The sequence below is a fragment of the Scomber japonicus genome, chromosome 1 (genome assembly GCF_027409825.1).
Source record: "Scomber japonicus isolate fScoJap1 chromosome 1, fScoJap1.pri, whole genome shotgun sequence".
NCBI classification, from domain to species: Eukaryota; Metazoa; Chordata; class Actinopteri; order Scombriformes; family Scombridae; genus Scomber; species Scomber japonicus.
In genome coordinates, this window is record NC_070578.1 from 25436056 (window position 1) to 25448516 (window position 12461).

Consider the following 12461-nt stretch of genomic DNA (forward strand, 5'->3'; position numbering starts at 1 on the left):
AAGAGCCTAGTGAAGGGCGGTGTAGACTTGGTTCTCCTCTCTCTTTCTACCTCCCCTCACCCCACACCTCCCTTCTACGCTCTTCCCCGACTACTTGACTCAAGTCTGCCCCGAACCCCAGCCTGCTTTGGACAAAGCCTCAGAGCAGTCATGTGGTGAGGGATCAAACCTGCTTGTAGATATTGTTCCTCTTTTCATTTTTTCAATAATGTCTCTTGTCGCTGATGTCCACATGTGCTGCCCTTGTGTATATCCAGAAAGATGAACTTTTGTTTTGGTTTTGTTACCTTTCATTTTCCTCTTTTATTTTCTGGGCTGAGCAGTGAAGTCACAGCAAGGACACTTGTTTATGAGAGGAAGCCCCCCATAGTACTTATTGTTTGATTTGTTGTATCTATATTAATGAGATGAAACCCCTCTTGTAGAATATTTTGTATTGCTCGCATTGTAAGACAGTGAGAGGACAGAGGTGCAATATGAAGAGAATTCAGCTACTGATGGAACCTCAGCAACTGCCCATAGGGTGTCATATAATATAGATACATATAAATATATTTAAAGTAACATCAGTAACTTAATGTGAATGTACATAGTATTTAAAGAGGTCCAAAAATGTGTTTGCCAAATAACAGAAACCTTTAAAGTTTAATGTCCAGAATATCATTTTCTCACAGTACATTTGTTTCTAAAATTTACCAATGCCTTTTTTACCCTTAGACAATTTAAACACTTTCAATTTTCATTGAACTCAAAGTGTCATGTGACCCTGAGTGGAGGAGATTGTTGGTAGCAGAGGTAAAGTGGCTCCATAGAGGACCACAATGGAACGTAGCTGAAAATAGATGAAAACAGATTATGGGTGGATGGACTGTACAGGACTTCCAGACCATTTTTAAATGAATGAATTGGGCCTTAATTGACCATCTTAGAAAAATAATTCTGCAATGTTTTGCTTTTGCAGTACAATCCTGTTATTGTCCTGTACTTCATCCATCCCAGGTCAGTTTACATCCTGCAGGAGGGGACTCAACAGTGGCTCAGTTTCAAATGTAGTTACTTCATGCCAAATTTGGGACATGTCAAAACTTGATTTTTCATGTCTATTGACTCAATGTTAAACATCACCATCCTTCGGCCTCATGTGCCACTGTAGTGACCCTCTCTCTCGGTCCTCATCATCCTGTGTGTGTGATTAAGTGTGTTTGTTTCCCCCAGGTGCAGGACAGCAGATTACTGTAGGGTTAAATGATATGCCAATGTTAAGCTACACTAAAGCTAACCTTGAAGCTTATTTTGATACCCCAATATTTTAAATGTTGCTTTGTTTTTATGGATTATTGTTTTTTTATAAACATGTAATTTGAGTATAAGCTGAAAATCTTAGACAGCCATGAGGGTAGCATCACCCCTTTAGGGTTTATTTTCATTTTTGGCCTTTTTCAATATGTGACAGCATACGATCACCAGAGGTTGAACTCACTCCAACAGAGTGCCTGTGGCAGTCATGCTCAAGCAATTTCACAGTGATTAACCTTACACAGTTAGCCTCATAAACACTTGGACCAAACTTGGGAAAAAAAAGATATCTTTATATTTTCAGTCGGTGGCATAGAAAAACATTAAAACTTTTCTTTTGTTGCTTGTTTTAAATCAACCACAGATTGTTACAATGAAAAATTCCTCTTTTTTTTTTGACTATCTGAGATATATAATTCAAACAAGATAAGCTGCAAGGTACCCCTGCATCTGTGTGTAGCATTTCTGTATGTGTGTTATAATTACCTTAATTTGGTGTAGACCTCAGCCTTTTAGTGTCATTTGCTTCTTCCCCCCCTTGTCTAATTCCTCCTCCACAGACCACTCCTCACAACCTCCCCCCCCTTCACACACTTGCTACCTCCTTTGACCATACAGCTAACCACCAGGAGAGGTTGACCTGGACTTTGAAAAGCTGGGCTGAGAGCAGACATGGAAATGCAACACTCAACACTGATCATATCGCTCTGAAAATAATAAGGAAATTGAAAGGAACTGCCATTACTGATGATGTGGAGGAATATTTATTACCATCAGACCTCACCTTTTCGATCATTTCCAGCTAACAAAACAGATACTGCTGGATTTTTAGTAAAAATCTTTATATTATAACATAGGGTACACACACTGTCAAGCGTGCATATTACCAAACTGAACACAGCATCAACCATGACATGCCATTTGTTGTCCAAAACCAATAAAAGCACAGACCAAAGTACTCCTGCATCGCCATAGTAGGCTTTGACATAGTGTGTATTGACAGACCAGAAATAATAAGGTTAGAAGCTCCACTATACCAGTTAACCAAAGCGTCTGAAATACACACGCTCAGAGCACAAGAGTGAAGGGTGCGCTCATGTTTCAAATGTGTAGAACTCACATTCAAGCAATCAAAGCGCTTGTTGTGCACATATTGAATAGTGCTTCTGTAAAAACAATAGCGGCATCTCCTTCAGAAAGCCTATACTGATTGGGTGTTCTCACAGTTACAAAGCCTTGCAGAGATAAAATGAATGCATGGTGGGCATGTGTTTTTGTGTGAATGGGAGTGCGTGTTTTTGTAAAAAAAAAAAAAAAAGGAAGAAAAAAAAGGAAAAGAAAAAAAGATCCCTTTTCTTCATGTCTCTGTACTAACTACTTGAAACCTTCAGAGCTTTAATGAAACATCCCAGACAGACTATAGTGCCAGAGCAATTCACAGTATGTAGCTTTCTGCAGTAAAACATTGTGTTTGTGTAGAATATCCACATCAAAACAATGTTGTAATGACAGTTCCTTTCAACCCTGAGTGCTTTGCGTGTGCATCCTCATCTGCAAGTAAGCCCTCAGTTAAACAAACAAAGCCAAACCCAATAGACCACTTATTAATGACCAAAATGCAACCAAAAGCTACAACTATTTTTGCTTTGATCCTCTTTGGTTCATGTTTTTGAGTTATCTCCCGGCATTAGAGAACTTTCGGGGTCGAAACTGTCCTTCACTGAGATTCTCCCTCCTGATTTCATTCATCAGGTCAAACCTGTTCTGTTGGGTGTGTAAGATACATTAAGTCATGAAACAAAACGAGATTTGTACCGAGGTGTCATATACTTTTCCCTGCACTCTGTGAAGATATTGTAGATGGCAAATGCATAAGGGCTCTGCTGTTGTGAACACCATCCAAGGGTCTCCCAACACTTACAGTCATAGCAGTCACTTTTCTATTTGTTTAACTATGTACATGATATGGGCAAAACGCATGTTTAGAAAAGACAAATATTAGCAGGTTGGCATTTTGTCTCTCCCTACCCCAACCAGTAACTCTACCAATGAAGTTTCAAGGCTCATCTGAAGCGATGGTGACATGTCCTCCCTGTGAAACAGGCACTGATGAAGTAGAAAGCTAAAGTGGCAAACAGTGGATACAGCACTTGTTTTCCCGAAAAAAAGCCATGGCTCAGGATGGTCCTGTTTTTACCTTTACATAAATTGAAAAAAAAGGTTTATGTTTTTTTAATGTGTAGGGAAGCATTCTATACTGTATTGTGCAATACATTGTTACAGAAAAAAAACATGTTTCTGTAGGAAAGGATGGCGCTTTGAAGATTTTTCTCCTTTTGTTTTTATTTTCCTCTTCAAAAGGTCCTGTTGCCGTTTTTAGATGAAGTGAACTGTGCCAGAAGAATTAAATTCTGATTTGTATTTATTTCTTGCATGCTTTCCTCCCTGTTGCTAATACCGCTCTTTAACTGTTCGCTCTGTTGGATGTGTGAAGCTGTAAAACATTCTAATTCAGGTTATTGTCTGTGTTGAACAATGTAACTGTGTAATTAAAACATGAAATGAAGTATTCATCACTCTTGATGCTTTTCTTCTTTAAATGCAGGCTTATTCAGATATTATATTCCCAGAAAACAAAACAAAAATCAGTTATTATTGAGTCATCACTAATGCTAAGTTTATTATATAAAAAGTCTTCACATGTCACATACATGTCACATACAGACAAACAAAACAAATCACAAACAAGCTTACTCCTTGTCTGGGAAATAAATATTTACACAGTGATAAAAGCTCATTTAAACTTATCTTCAGGTACACTCAACCACATTTTCACAATTGAATATTATATCCATTATACATTCTGGTCCCCTCCTTTAAATTTCACACCTCCTGAACCCAACTTGTTTGTTATATTAAATGTTTTAAATTACACATTTAAATGAGGGCTTCTCGTCCCCTTGTATTTTTAAATTGGATTATTTTGTTCTACACCTGGTGGGTTTTTTTCTATTCGCATAAAAATTTACAGTATTAAATTATAAGTACTGTAATGTCATTTTAGAGTAATTGTGTGCTCTACTGTTTAAAAGGGTACTCCAGCTATTTAATATTGCATTTCCATAAAGTTGGGGAACTCATGAGAGAGCAGCAGTGGCAGAGATATTCTGACCTTTAAATTTGGAACACTGAATCCCATGCTTCCCATAGTCAGTGATGAAAAGTAACTAAGTACATTTACTTATCGTACACTAAGTGCAGTTGTGAGATACTTGTACTTTGCATGACTATTTCATTTGATGCTACTTTATGATTCCATTTCACTATATTGGGGAAATATATACTTTCTACTCCACTACATGTGTTTGATAGGTTTAGTTACTTTTCAGATTTGACACAATGGATAATATAACAAGTAAGATACAACACTATAACGCTATAGCCTATAATGCAATGTAATGCATCTTTTTTGTTAGACCCTCCCTCTATAATAAGCAGGTGTCATTCCAGGCTGTCATTTCTACAGTTTTACAAAAAACAGTGTTGGTCCACTTAGGCCTGCTAGCCTTCTCCTGAGCTTTTAACTGCATCTTACTGTCTTCCTCAGAGGATGGAGTTTGCTCCATTGTAATGGAGATAGTTTAGCTAGCATCACTTCAGAGCCACTGAAGACCTTATACAACTGTCTTTCCATGTCATGAAGTGGTCCGCATTAAAACACATTATGTGCATTATGTGTAAAATTGTTGTCTTGAAAATGAAAACAATTACCCACTTCTTCAGGAACCTATTGTGGTAGGCTACTGTATCCTGAACTATGCCTAATCGTACATCTAGTTGTAGCATTCTTGGAAGGTAGAGAGATTAAATTATATGAAATGGTATGAAATGGGGTTTGTTTTTTTAAACTGGTATTACTAAACCCTGTGATTAAACCTGCAGTGCAGAGCTTTTACATATAAATACACGTCCATTACACTCCAGTTCACTAGGTTTGGGTACCTTTCATATTTGAACCGAAACCAGCACCGGTACCCGCTGTTCGGTATCAGAACTTCAGTTTGATACTTTAATTTAAATCTGTAATGCCTGAATTATCAACCCAAAAAGTCCCAAAATTCTTACTTAATTTTGTTCGCTCAGGAACCATTAGTCTGAATGTACAGATGTTTGGCACTGACCTTGGTACCCAACCCTAGAGTTCACACAACGTTGATTAAGCCTATCACAACCAGATACATCTCTGTATTTCACAAAGTTTTTTTGATTTGACTCTCTCATGTTGGCCAGATGAATGTATGAATACTTCCGCCAGCCGAGCCGACTAGCTTCTTGTTAGCGCCTTGCTAACTCGAATGAGGATAATAGAATTTAATCGTGCAGGTTTTCTAGACTTTCCAAATGTTATCAGACTGAATGGATCAAATTCTGATGGAGACACGTCATTTGGTGGGGTTTTTGTGACGCTCAAATCAATGTATCCACTTACAGTCACAGGGGTAGTGAGGGAGTACAGTGGAGTCTATATAGTAGCCTAAGCATGGGTAGGCCTACTGTTTGCCCCCCCTCTAACCAACCCTTCCTTTCACAGCCCCCCCATCCCCCTCCCCCTCAAGAAGCTGGTGCTTCCTGTCAGGCCATCATTGGCTGTTCTTAATTGATTCGCCTGGTTAAATAAAGGTTTAATAAAGCATGTTAACAGTGGATTTATAATTACTCCCACTGCCAGAAGGGGTCAGAGAAAAGTCCTGCACCTCAGCTTTAAAAAAAAAGAAGAAAGACATGTTTTGTCAGTTTTGTCTAACCAACCAACCCAAATTATGTTTTAAAAAAAATCACTTCTGCTTTAAATAAGTATTTACATTCAAATTTTGTTAGTCTGGGAATTTAAAAATAATTGAACGTATGCGCACATTCATAACGTATTACTATATCAAATGATAACAAAATAATAATTTACCAGTTGTCCGTCATGGTTGTGAGGTGGGGTGGGGAAGGTTACCAGGGCAACGGGAAGGGCCCTTTCTGGATGCGCCACTGGGAGGACGACCCCCCCGCCCCCCCCTTCTCCAGCTCCTCTCTCACCTGCATTCCGGTGTCAATCAATGCACCACCACGTCATGAGTCTCATTCACAGGTGATACCTATTAGCTTTCCTCCCGTACGATCAGGTGTTGCGTCCGTGGACCTTCAAACCGTTTCCTTCCTGTGTGTGAGATATTTCTGCCGGCGGTTTTTGGCAAGCTGCAGTTGGCTTTGCAGATGCCATGTTTGAGCAGTGAGCATGGCGGAAAATCATCTGGAGTACGGCTACCTGGAGGGCGAGTCCATCGGGGAGCATTTCGCCGAGGACCCAGTGAGTATCATTGTATTTAGCGTAAGAGTGAAACAAAGGGATGCTGTCGCGTTTGTTTGTTTGTGTGCACGCACGTCAGCAGAGCGAGCAGATGAGGGCTGGCACGTTGTTGGACAAACAAGCGCAATAAGCTACGTTGTGTGGTAGCATCATGTCATTGATGAACAGGACGTTATGTGCAAAGACCGACAAAACAGAGCCACATATAACATGCTGAGTGACCGTTAAATGCAATGTCTGCATTCCCAGATGAAATACTAAGCATATAGCATCACTGTGAATGATCAAACAACTGATAAAACCCTGTTTCACATACTATCCAGAAAGATACTCTGACAGTCTTTTTTTTTTTTTTTTAAATCTACTCCCATTAATTTAGGTAACAAACCCATAGTTTAATAAAATATTTCATAATCCAGGATAAAGAAAAGACAAGAGTCAATTACTCAACATGGTGTTTTAATATACCTGCTGTGGTTAACATGTGTTGGGCCACCAGAACAGTGCTACACATCTCTTGAACTCTGCTGGTGGGTTTGACACCATAATTTTAAAAAGACAGTCCTTCATGTAGTATTTTGTTGAAGGTGGAGAGCTTTGTCATCAGCCTAAAATATTGCATACTGAGTGAAGGTGTTTTTAATTGGGTTGATCTGGTGACTGTAGGCTACAGCATGCTATTTGCATCATTGTCATACTCATCAGATGAGTCAGTGACCCCCCTCATGCCCTGTATGAAAATATCTTCATCCACTCTTTTTTATTCAGTTGTTTATCCTTAATTTGTCACTGTGTCATCAAGCCCAGTGTCTTCAGGTGCTGGTTTCCATGTTTGTGTGTTACAGGAGTTGGTGGCCATCAAGGCCAGAGTTCAGGAGCTGGAGATGGAAGAAGAGACCGAAAGGCTGAAGGAGGAGGAGGACCGATGTGATGCTGCAGAGATGCAGCTCCTGACCAGCAGCCCACGGCCTGGTGAGACAGCCTGTGGTTTCTTCTGTGACTTGCTGTACAGCTAAACACTGATTTATGCCTTTTTGGAAGTTTCAACAGCATATTTTTAGCCAGGTGTGCAGCATCACAGCCTACAGGCAGGTGAGGTAACCACGCACCATCTGGCTAACACCTGGGACATTTCACTGTGGTCACAACAGCGTTCACATGTGCCTCATCACTGCCCAATGAGACGAAGTAGTGAGCCCCAGAGAACCAGAAGGGTCCTTCTTGCTGCCTGTGGCTATTTTCTGCCTCTGTGGCTCTCTTCATCCCTTTCACATTCTCCTTCTCTTCTTCTTGGTTCCTACTCAGCACAGAGCTGGGGCCAGATTGTGAAATATGTATTGTCAAAGATGATGCAAGAGGTGCAAGTAATCATTGTGTTCAGTTCACCTGGAGTGACCCACTGTGTCTTCATTTTCTTGTTTCCTTCACAGGGCCTTTCTACAATATGACTCCTGAGGAGAGGATAGACGCAGACAACAGATCTGTCTATGTAGGAAATGTAAGAATGATATATTTACGCTCTTCATACTAAGCAGGTTTTTTTGTTTTTGTTTTTTTTACATCTCTGATCTGACACACTGTTGAACAAATCCCAGGTAGACTATGGAGCTACTGCAGACGAGTTGGAGATCCATTTTAACGGCTGTGGTCCTGTCAATCGAGTGACCATCTTGTGCGACCGGTTCTCCGGCCATCCCAAAGGGTGAGTTCAACTTGAGCATACAATTCTTTGATCACAAGAAAACTATAAGTTGTTTAGTAAGTACCCAGCATCCACGTTTATCTGCTTTTTATGGATGATGTTCTTTTCTCCTGCCCTTTCACAGCTTTGCCTACATTGAGTTCTCAGATCGTGACTCTGTGCAGAGTGCTATTGGTTTACACGAGACCTTGTTCAGAGGCAGAGTCCTAAAGGTGAGGAGCATTCACAACATGCCAGGCTGGTAGTAAAACACCCAAAACTAGTTATCTACACAGTCCCATGTCAGTGAAATCACTGGTTACACACACACAGAGGACTCAGCTCACTGAAGGAAGTTTTATAAAGCAAAGTATATGCAACGACTTAATACATGGACTAAAGCAAAGACTCTTGGCCTCAAACTGTCGGTCTTAGGCTGCAGCACATGTGAAGTATGTTGCAAGAACTGTGTACTCTGCTGAGATTAGGCTAAGAAGGCTGACTGTTTATGTATGCAGCTCATATGATCTACAAGTAGCAGGACCTTATTCGTAGGGGCGAGTCAACAGTAACACTTTCTCCTGGCTGTGGCTGCATACATCTTAAAACTTAAAGTATATAGATAGAAATGGTTACAGTAAGGTACTAGGCCAGAAATTGTAAAGTGATTTTTGCCAGAAGGATCTGGGATTTTGATGAGTGAAATTCAAGAGATACCCTTATACAGTCTGCTGTTTGTCACGTCTACAAATTTATGATTAATCATTTCCTCATTTGAATTTAAGACCTGACATCTGGTCCATCTGGTTATCTGGACATCCAACCTTACTCATGGTTTGGTGGAAGTAAAAATGTAGATGTCATGTGAGCTGCAGTTGACACAATTTTGACTTTAGTAAGGTTCCCTTTTTAAAGCAAACCAGTTATAACAGCGATCTAGTTATTTGTCTTCTTTTAAACTGATCTTGGATTTGAATAAACTTGATGTACAATTGTCAGAAATCTGTCAAGACACAGTTGTTTTATTTTAACTGTAAACACTATCAATCATCCTGAATAATACAATTAACAGCTTCCTTCATTTCAGGTAATGCCTAAGAGGACTAACATGCCAGGGATCAGCACCACAGACAGGGGAGGGCACCGAGGTGGCCACACTAGAGGCAGAGGACGGGGCTTCCGTCCACCCCGATACCATAACAGCTCTCGGGGCAGGTTCAGGTACCAGTCAACCAGACCACAACACCAAACACCCCACCCTTACTATGGAGGCCCATCAGTGGGGAAGAGACAGTGGGGACACATGGATTACCATGAACAGATGCCTAAACGTTACCCATGTCTTCTTCTCATCACCCCACCATCAGAGGAGTTGGGGGCAGGGTCGAGTGGACAGCACTACCCCCAGCAGCGCTAGCACTACCTGCTGCTTGCATACCAAGTGGATGAATAGACTGATCATTTTAAAGAGTAAATGTTTCCAGGCACTACTGAGTTGAGAGATTTTTACTTTACAAGTTGCATCCCTGCATCAGTCCTTCAAGTAGATGTGAAAAAATCAAGATTGGGGTCAGGGATCCTTCGAAGAGGTGTTGCATTGTAAGCTTGTGTTGCTGTGAATGCATGGGACAATCCTCAAATTGTTATGCAGTTGCGTCTTACCGTTTTTACAAATTGATGCAAATGTTTTGTGTTGCTGCCTGCAATGTAATGTATAAATCCTCCCTATGTATAACTTAAGTTCTTTGCTATGTAAGTGAATAAATAAAAACAATGATTTGGCGCTCTATTTGTAGTAAAATGACACTTGTACAATGATCAACAATTACATTTTATTACACATGCATTTCAATAATCCAAGGCATCACAAATAAGGATTCAAGGGTGTTATGTACAGTGGAGACAAGAATGGATGGAGGAGAAGTCAGCCGGTTTGAACCATCATTCCAGATACAATGCCATCGAAGGCCCTGCAGAGAGGGGTTAGTCAACAATTACACACTGCTAGATTGAAGAAAAAAATCAGTGACCAAAATCTTCAGATATTTTCACAAGAATTAACTCACTTGGACTGAATAGTGTCCCCGGGATTGTGGAACGGGTTGCACATTACATCTGTAAAGGAGTTGTGCAATTTTCTGAACATCTGGAAGAGAAGAAAATACAAGTTATTACACAGATGTTCTAAAACTGAGAATTTACAAGAGAAAACGTGTTAAATTGAGATAGAAAAAAGTTATCTGGCAGCAAATCAGAATGTATTGTGAAGTTGTGCACGCTCATACTAAATATACATTTCCTGTATGTGCCTTGTATGATGTGTACAGTAGAGATTCTGCACATAAGCAACCCAGATACTGTAATGAGAAAATGTGAAAAGCTCTTTGTATGTGCAAAAAGCAATTCCTTATCTTTCGGCTAATAAGATCTGAGCTGAGGCATATCGAGACCAAAAAGGTTTAATGCATAGAATGCAAAAAGATCCATTTGTAGATGTACCAAACACAAATTTCAAGTTGGACGATTAAAGATTTGACTGGGTTTGAATATGCTTAGGTGCTCGGGCTTCAACTTACACTTCTTATTTCATTGTCCCGCAATGATGTATTTGACGAGTCCACAACAATGACAAATTTCACCTTTGAGTTGGTTACGTACCCATATCTAGTTAACAAGTCAAGGATGTTGGGTTTTCCCTGTAAGATACTGTTTATGGGCAGGTTCCTGTTCCATTGAACAGAATGACAATATTACTTTATAACACCTGATATGTTACTACTTCTCACATTTGACATCCTTAAAAGCTTTCCGGAACAACAACAGTAAAACAACTAAAACTTTGAAAACTGGCATATGTAAAGATTTCACCATGTCTCCTGGGTTAGGAGAGATATACTGTGTATTTATTTATGTTCCTTCGATGTAATAAAAATGTGTTATCAATTTTGCTAAAATATAATTAAATCTCAGTCTGTAGTAGAAGAAAAATGATCTAATTAAAAGATACGAGGTAAGATATAATCAAACGCTTGGACCACTTGTCTTGTGGGCTTTTCCAAACCCTTAAAGGACAGATTCATGGTGTTTACATTTTAATGTAAGTGAGGGAAGCCTAAATCCACAAGCTTCCTACTGTGAAAAAATGTATTTAAAATTAATCTGAAGCTGATATGAAGCTTCAGCCGTCCAAATTAGTCGCACCAAGTGGATATTCAATGTTAGTCTATTTAATGCTAAGTCCTTCTTTTTGTCTCTATACTTCTACCACAGCTCAACAGGGAAACACTGTCCGAAGATGGTAAAAAAATACTGTAAATGTGTCAGATATCCACTTGATATGACTATCTGAAGCATCATAAGCTTCAGACCAACTTTTAGATGTTTTTCATATGGGCGCCTGACTGTTGTTTTAACACCAGATTTAAACAACTGTCAACCTTTAAAATAAAAAAAATATGCATAAGGATACACTTTGAAGTCTTCGGTGGGGTAGAGCAGACCCAAGTACAGCTCTCTCTGGTCTCCCAAAGCTTTGCCCACAGCTGAGATCTTCTCCTCCACCACATCCAGAGAAGTGTGGACCGTGTAGTGAAACTTCAGCTCATTCTGAGTGGGCACACTGCGGATATACAGCGGGTAGTTCTGGGACACGACATGAAACACAATAACGAGTTTAGTTTAAACCAACTGAACAAACCATCAACAAGATATGGACATATATTTGACAACAGCTAAGTTAGCCTGAAATAATGCTAATGTTTATCTTCTGAGTCTCACAGAACATCAACAATCCCTCAGAGAAAATTATGAGATAATGTAAAAATATTAAACAGTCAAAAAACAGGGCGTGGATTGAAGCTGTGCCATTAATGAACAGGTATAATTACCTCTTTTGCGATCACTGCTATGCACACCGCCATGTTAGTGTTCCTCCTCTGCGCTGTCAGCTGTTGTCACGTGAGATATGCTGCATTCCCTGCCGTCGGGAAAAAGGGGATTAAAAAAGAGCAGATACTTCTATTTAGTAGCTACCAAATGTTTTAAGTCCTGTGTTTTAACCGTATGCAACTGATTTATGTTATAGGTGTCCGAACTTACTTTTGTTATATGTTCCATGTATTATTATTT

General features: G+C 39.7%; 2 protein-coding genes across 2 annotated transcripts; one reads left to right on the top strand and one right to left on the bottom strand.

The window, feature by feature from the left end:
* The first annotated feature begins 6529 nt into the window (after positions 1-6529).
* pabpn1l (PABPN1 like, cytoplasmic) lies at positions 6530-9751 on the top strand. Its single transcript, XM_053317580.1, has 6 exons — positions 6530-6652; positions 7498-7624; positions 8083-8150; positions 8248-8354; positions 8479-8566; positions 9421-9751. The coding sequence occupies exons 1-6, from the start codon at positions 6581-6583 to the stop codon at positions 9748-9750; spliced, it is 792 nt and encodes a 263-aa protein (XP_053173555.1). The 5' UTR covers positions 6530-6580; the 3' UTR covers position 9751.
* A 404-nt stretch (positions 9752-10155) lies between these two features.
* On the bottom strand, positions 10156-12307 carry trappc2l (trafficking protein particle complex subunit 2L). Its single transcript, XM_053317695.1, has 5 exons — positions 12221-12307; positions 11803-11975; positions 10910-10997; positions 10400-10479; positions 10156-10303 (listed from the first exon to the last, which is right to left on the bottom strand). The coding sequence occupies exons 1-5, from the start codon at positions 12251-12253 to the stop codon at positions 10258-10260; spliced, it is 420 nt and encodes a 139-aa protein (XP_053173670.1). The 5' UTR covers positions 12254-12307; the 3' UTR covers positions 10156-10257.
* Between the last annotated feature and the right edge of the window lie 154 nt (positions 12308-12461).

What these genes read in the sequence shown, in the direction of transcription:
- trappc2l (XM_053317695.1), bottom strand. Translation starts at nt 12,253, where the DNA reads ATGGCGGTGTGCATAGCAGTGATCGCAAAAGAG. An exon ending in CCCACCGAAGACTTCAAAGT is followed by an intron (nt 10,998 to 11,802) that starts GTATCCTTATGC and finishes CTTGTTAACTAG; the next exon opens with ATATGGGTACGTAACCAACT. An exon ending in GGGGACACTATTCAGTCCAA is followed by an intron (nt 10,304 to 10,399) that starts GTGAGTTAATTC and finishes CCCTCTCTGCAG; the next exon opens with GGCCTTCGATGGCATTGTAT.
- pabpn1l (XM_053317580.1), top strand. Translation starts at nt 6,581, where the DNA reads ATGGCGGAAAATCATCTGGAGTACGGCTACCTGGAGGGCGAGTCCATC. An exon ending in AGCATTTCGCCGAGGACCCA is followed by an intron (nt 6,653 to 7,497) that starts GTGAGTATCATT and finishes TGTGTGTTACAG; the next exon opens with GAGTTGGTGGCCATCAAGGC. An exon ending in GACCAGCAGCCCACGGCCTG is followed by an intron (nt 7,625 to 8,082) that starts GTGAGACAGCCT and finishes TTTCCTTCACAG; the next exon opens with GGCCTTTCTACAATATGACT.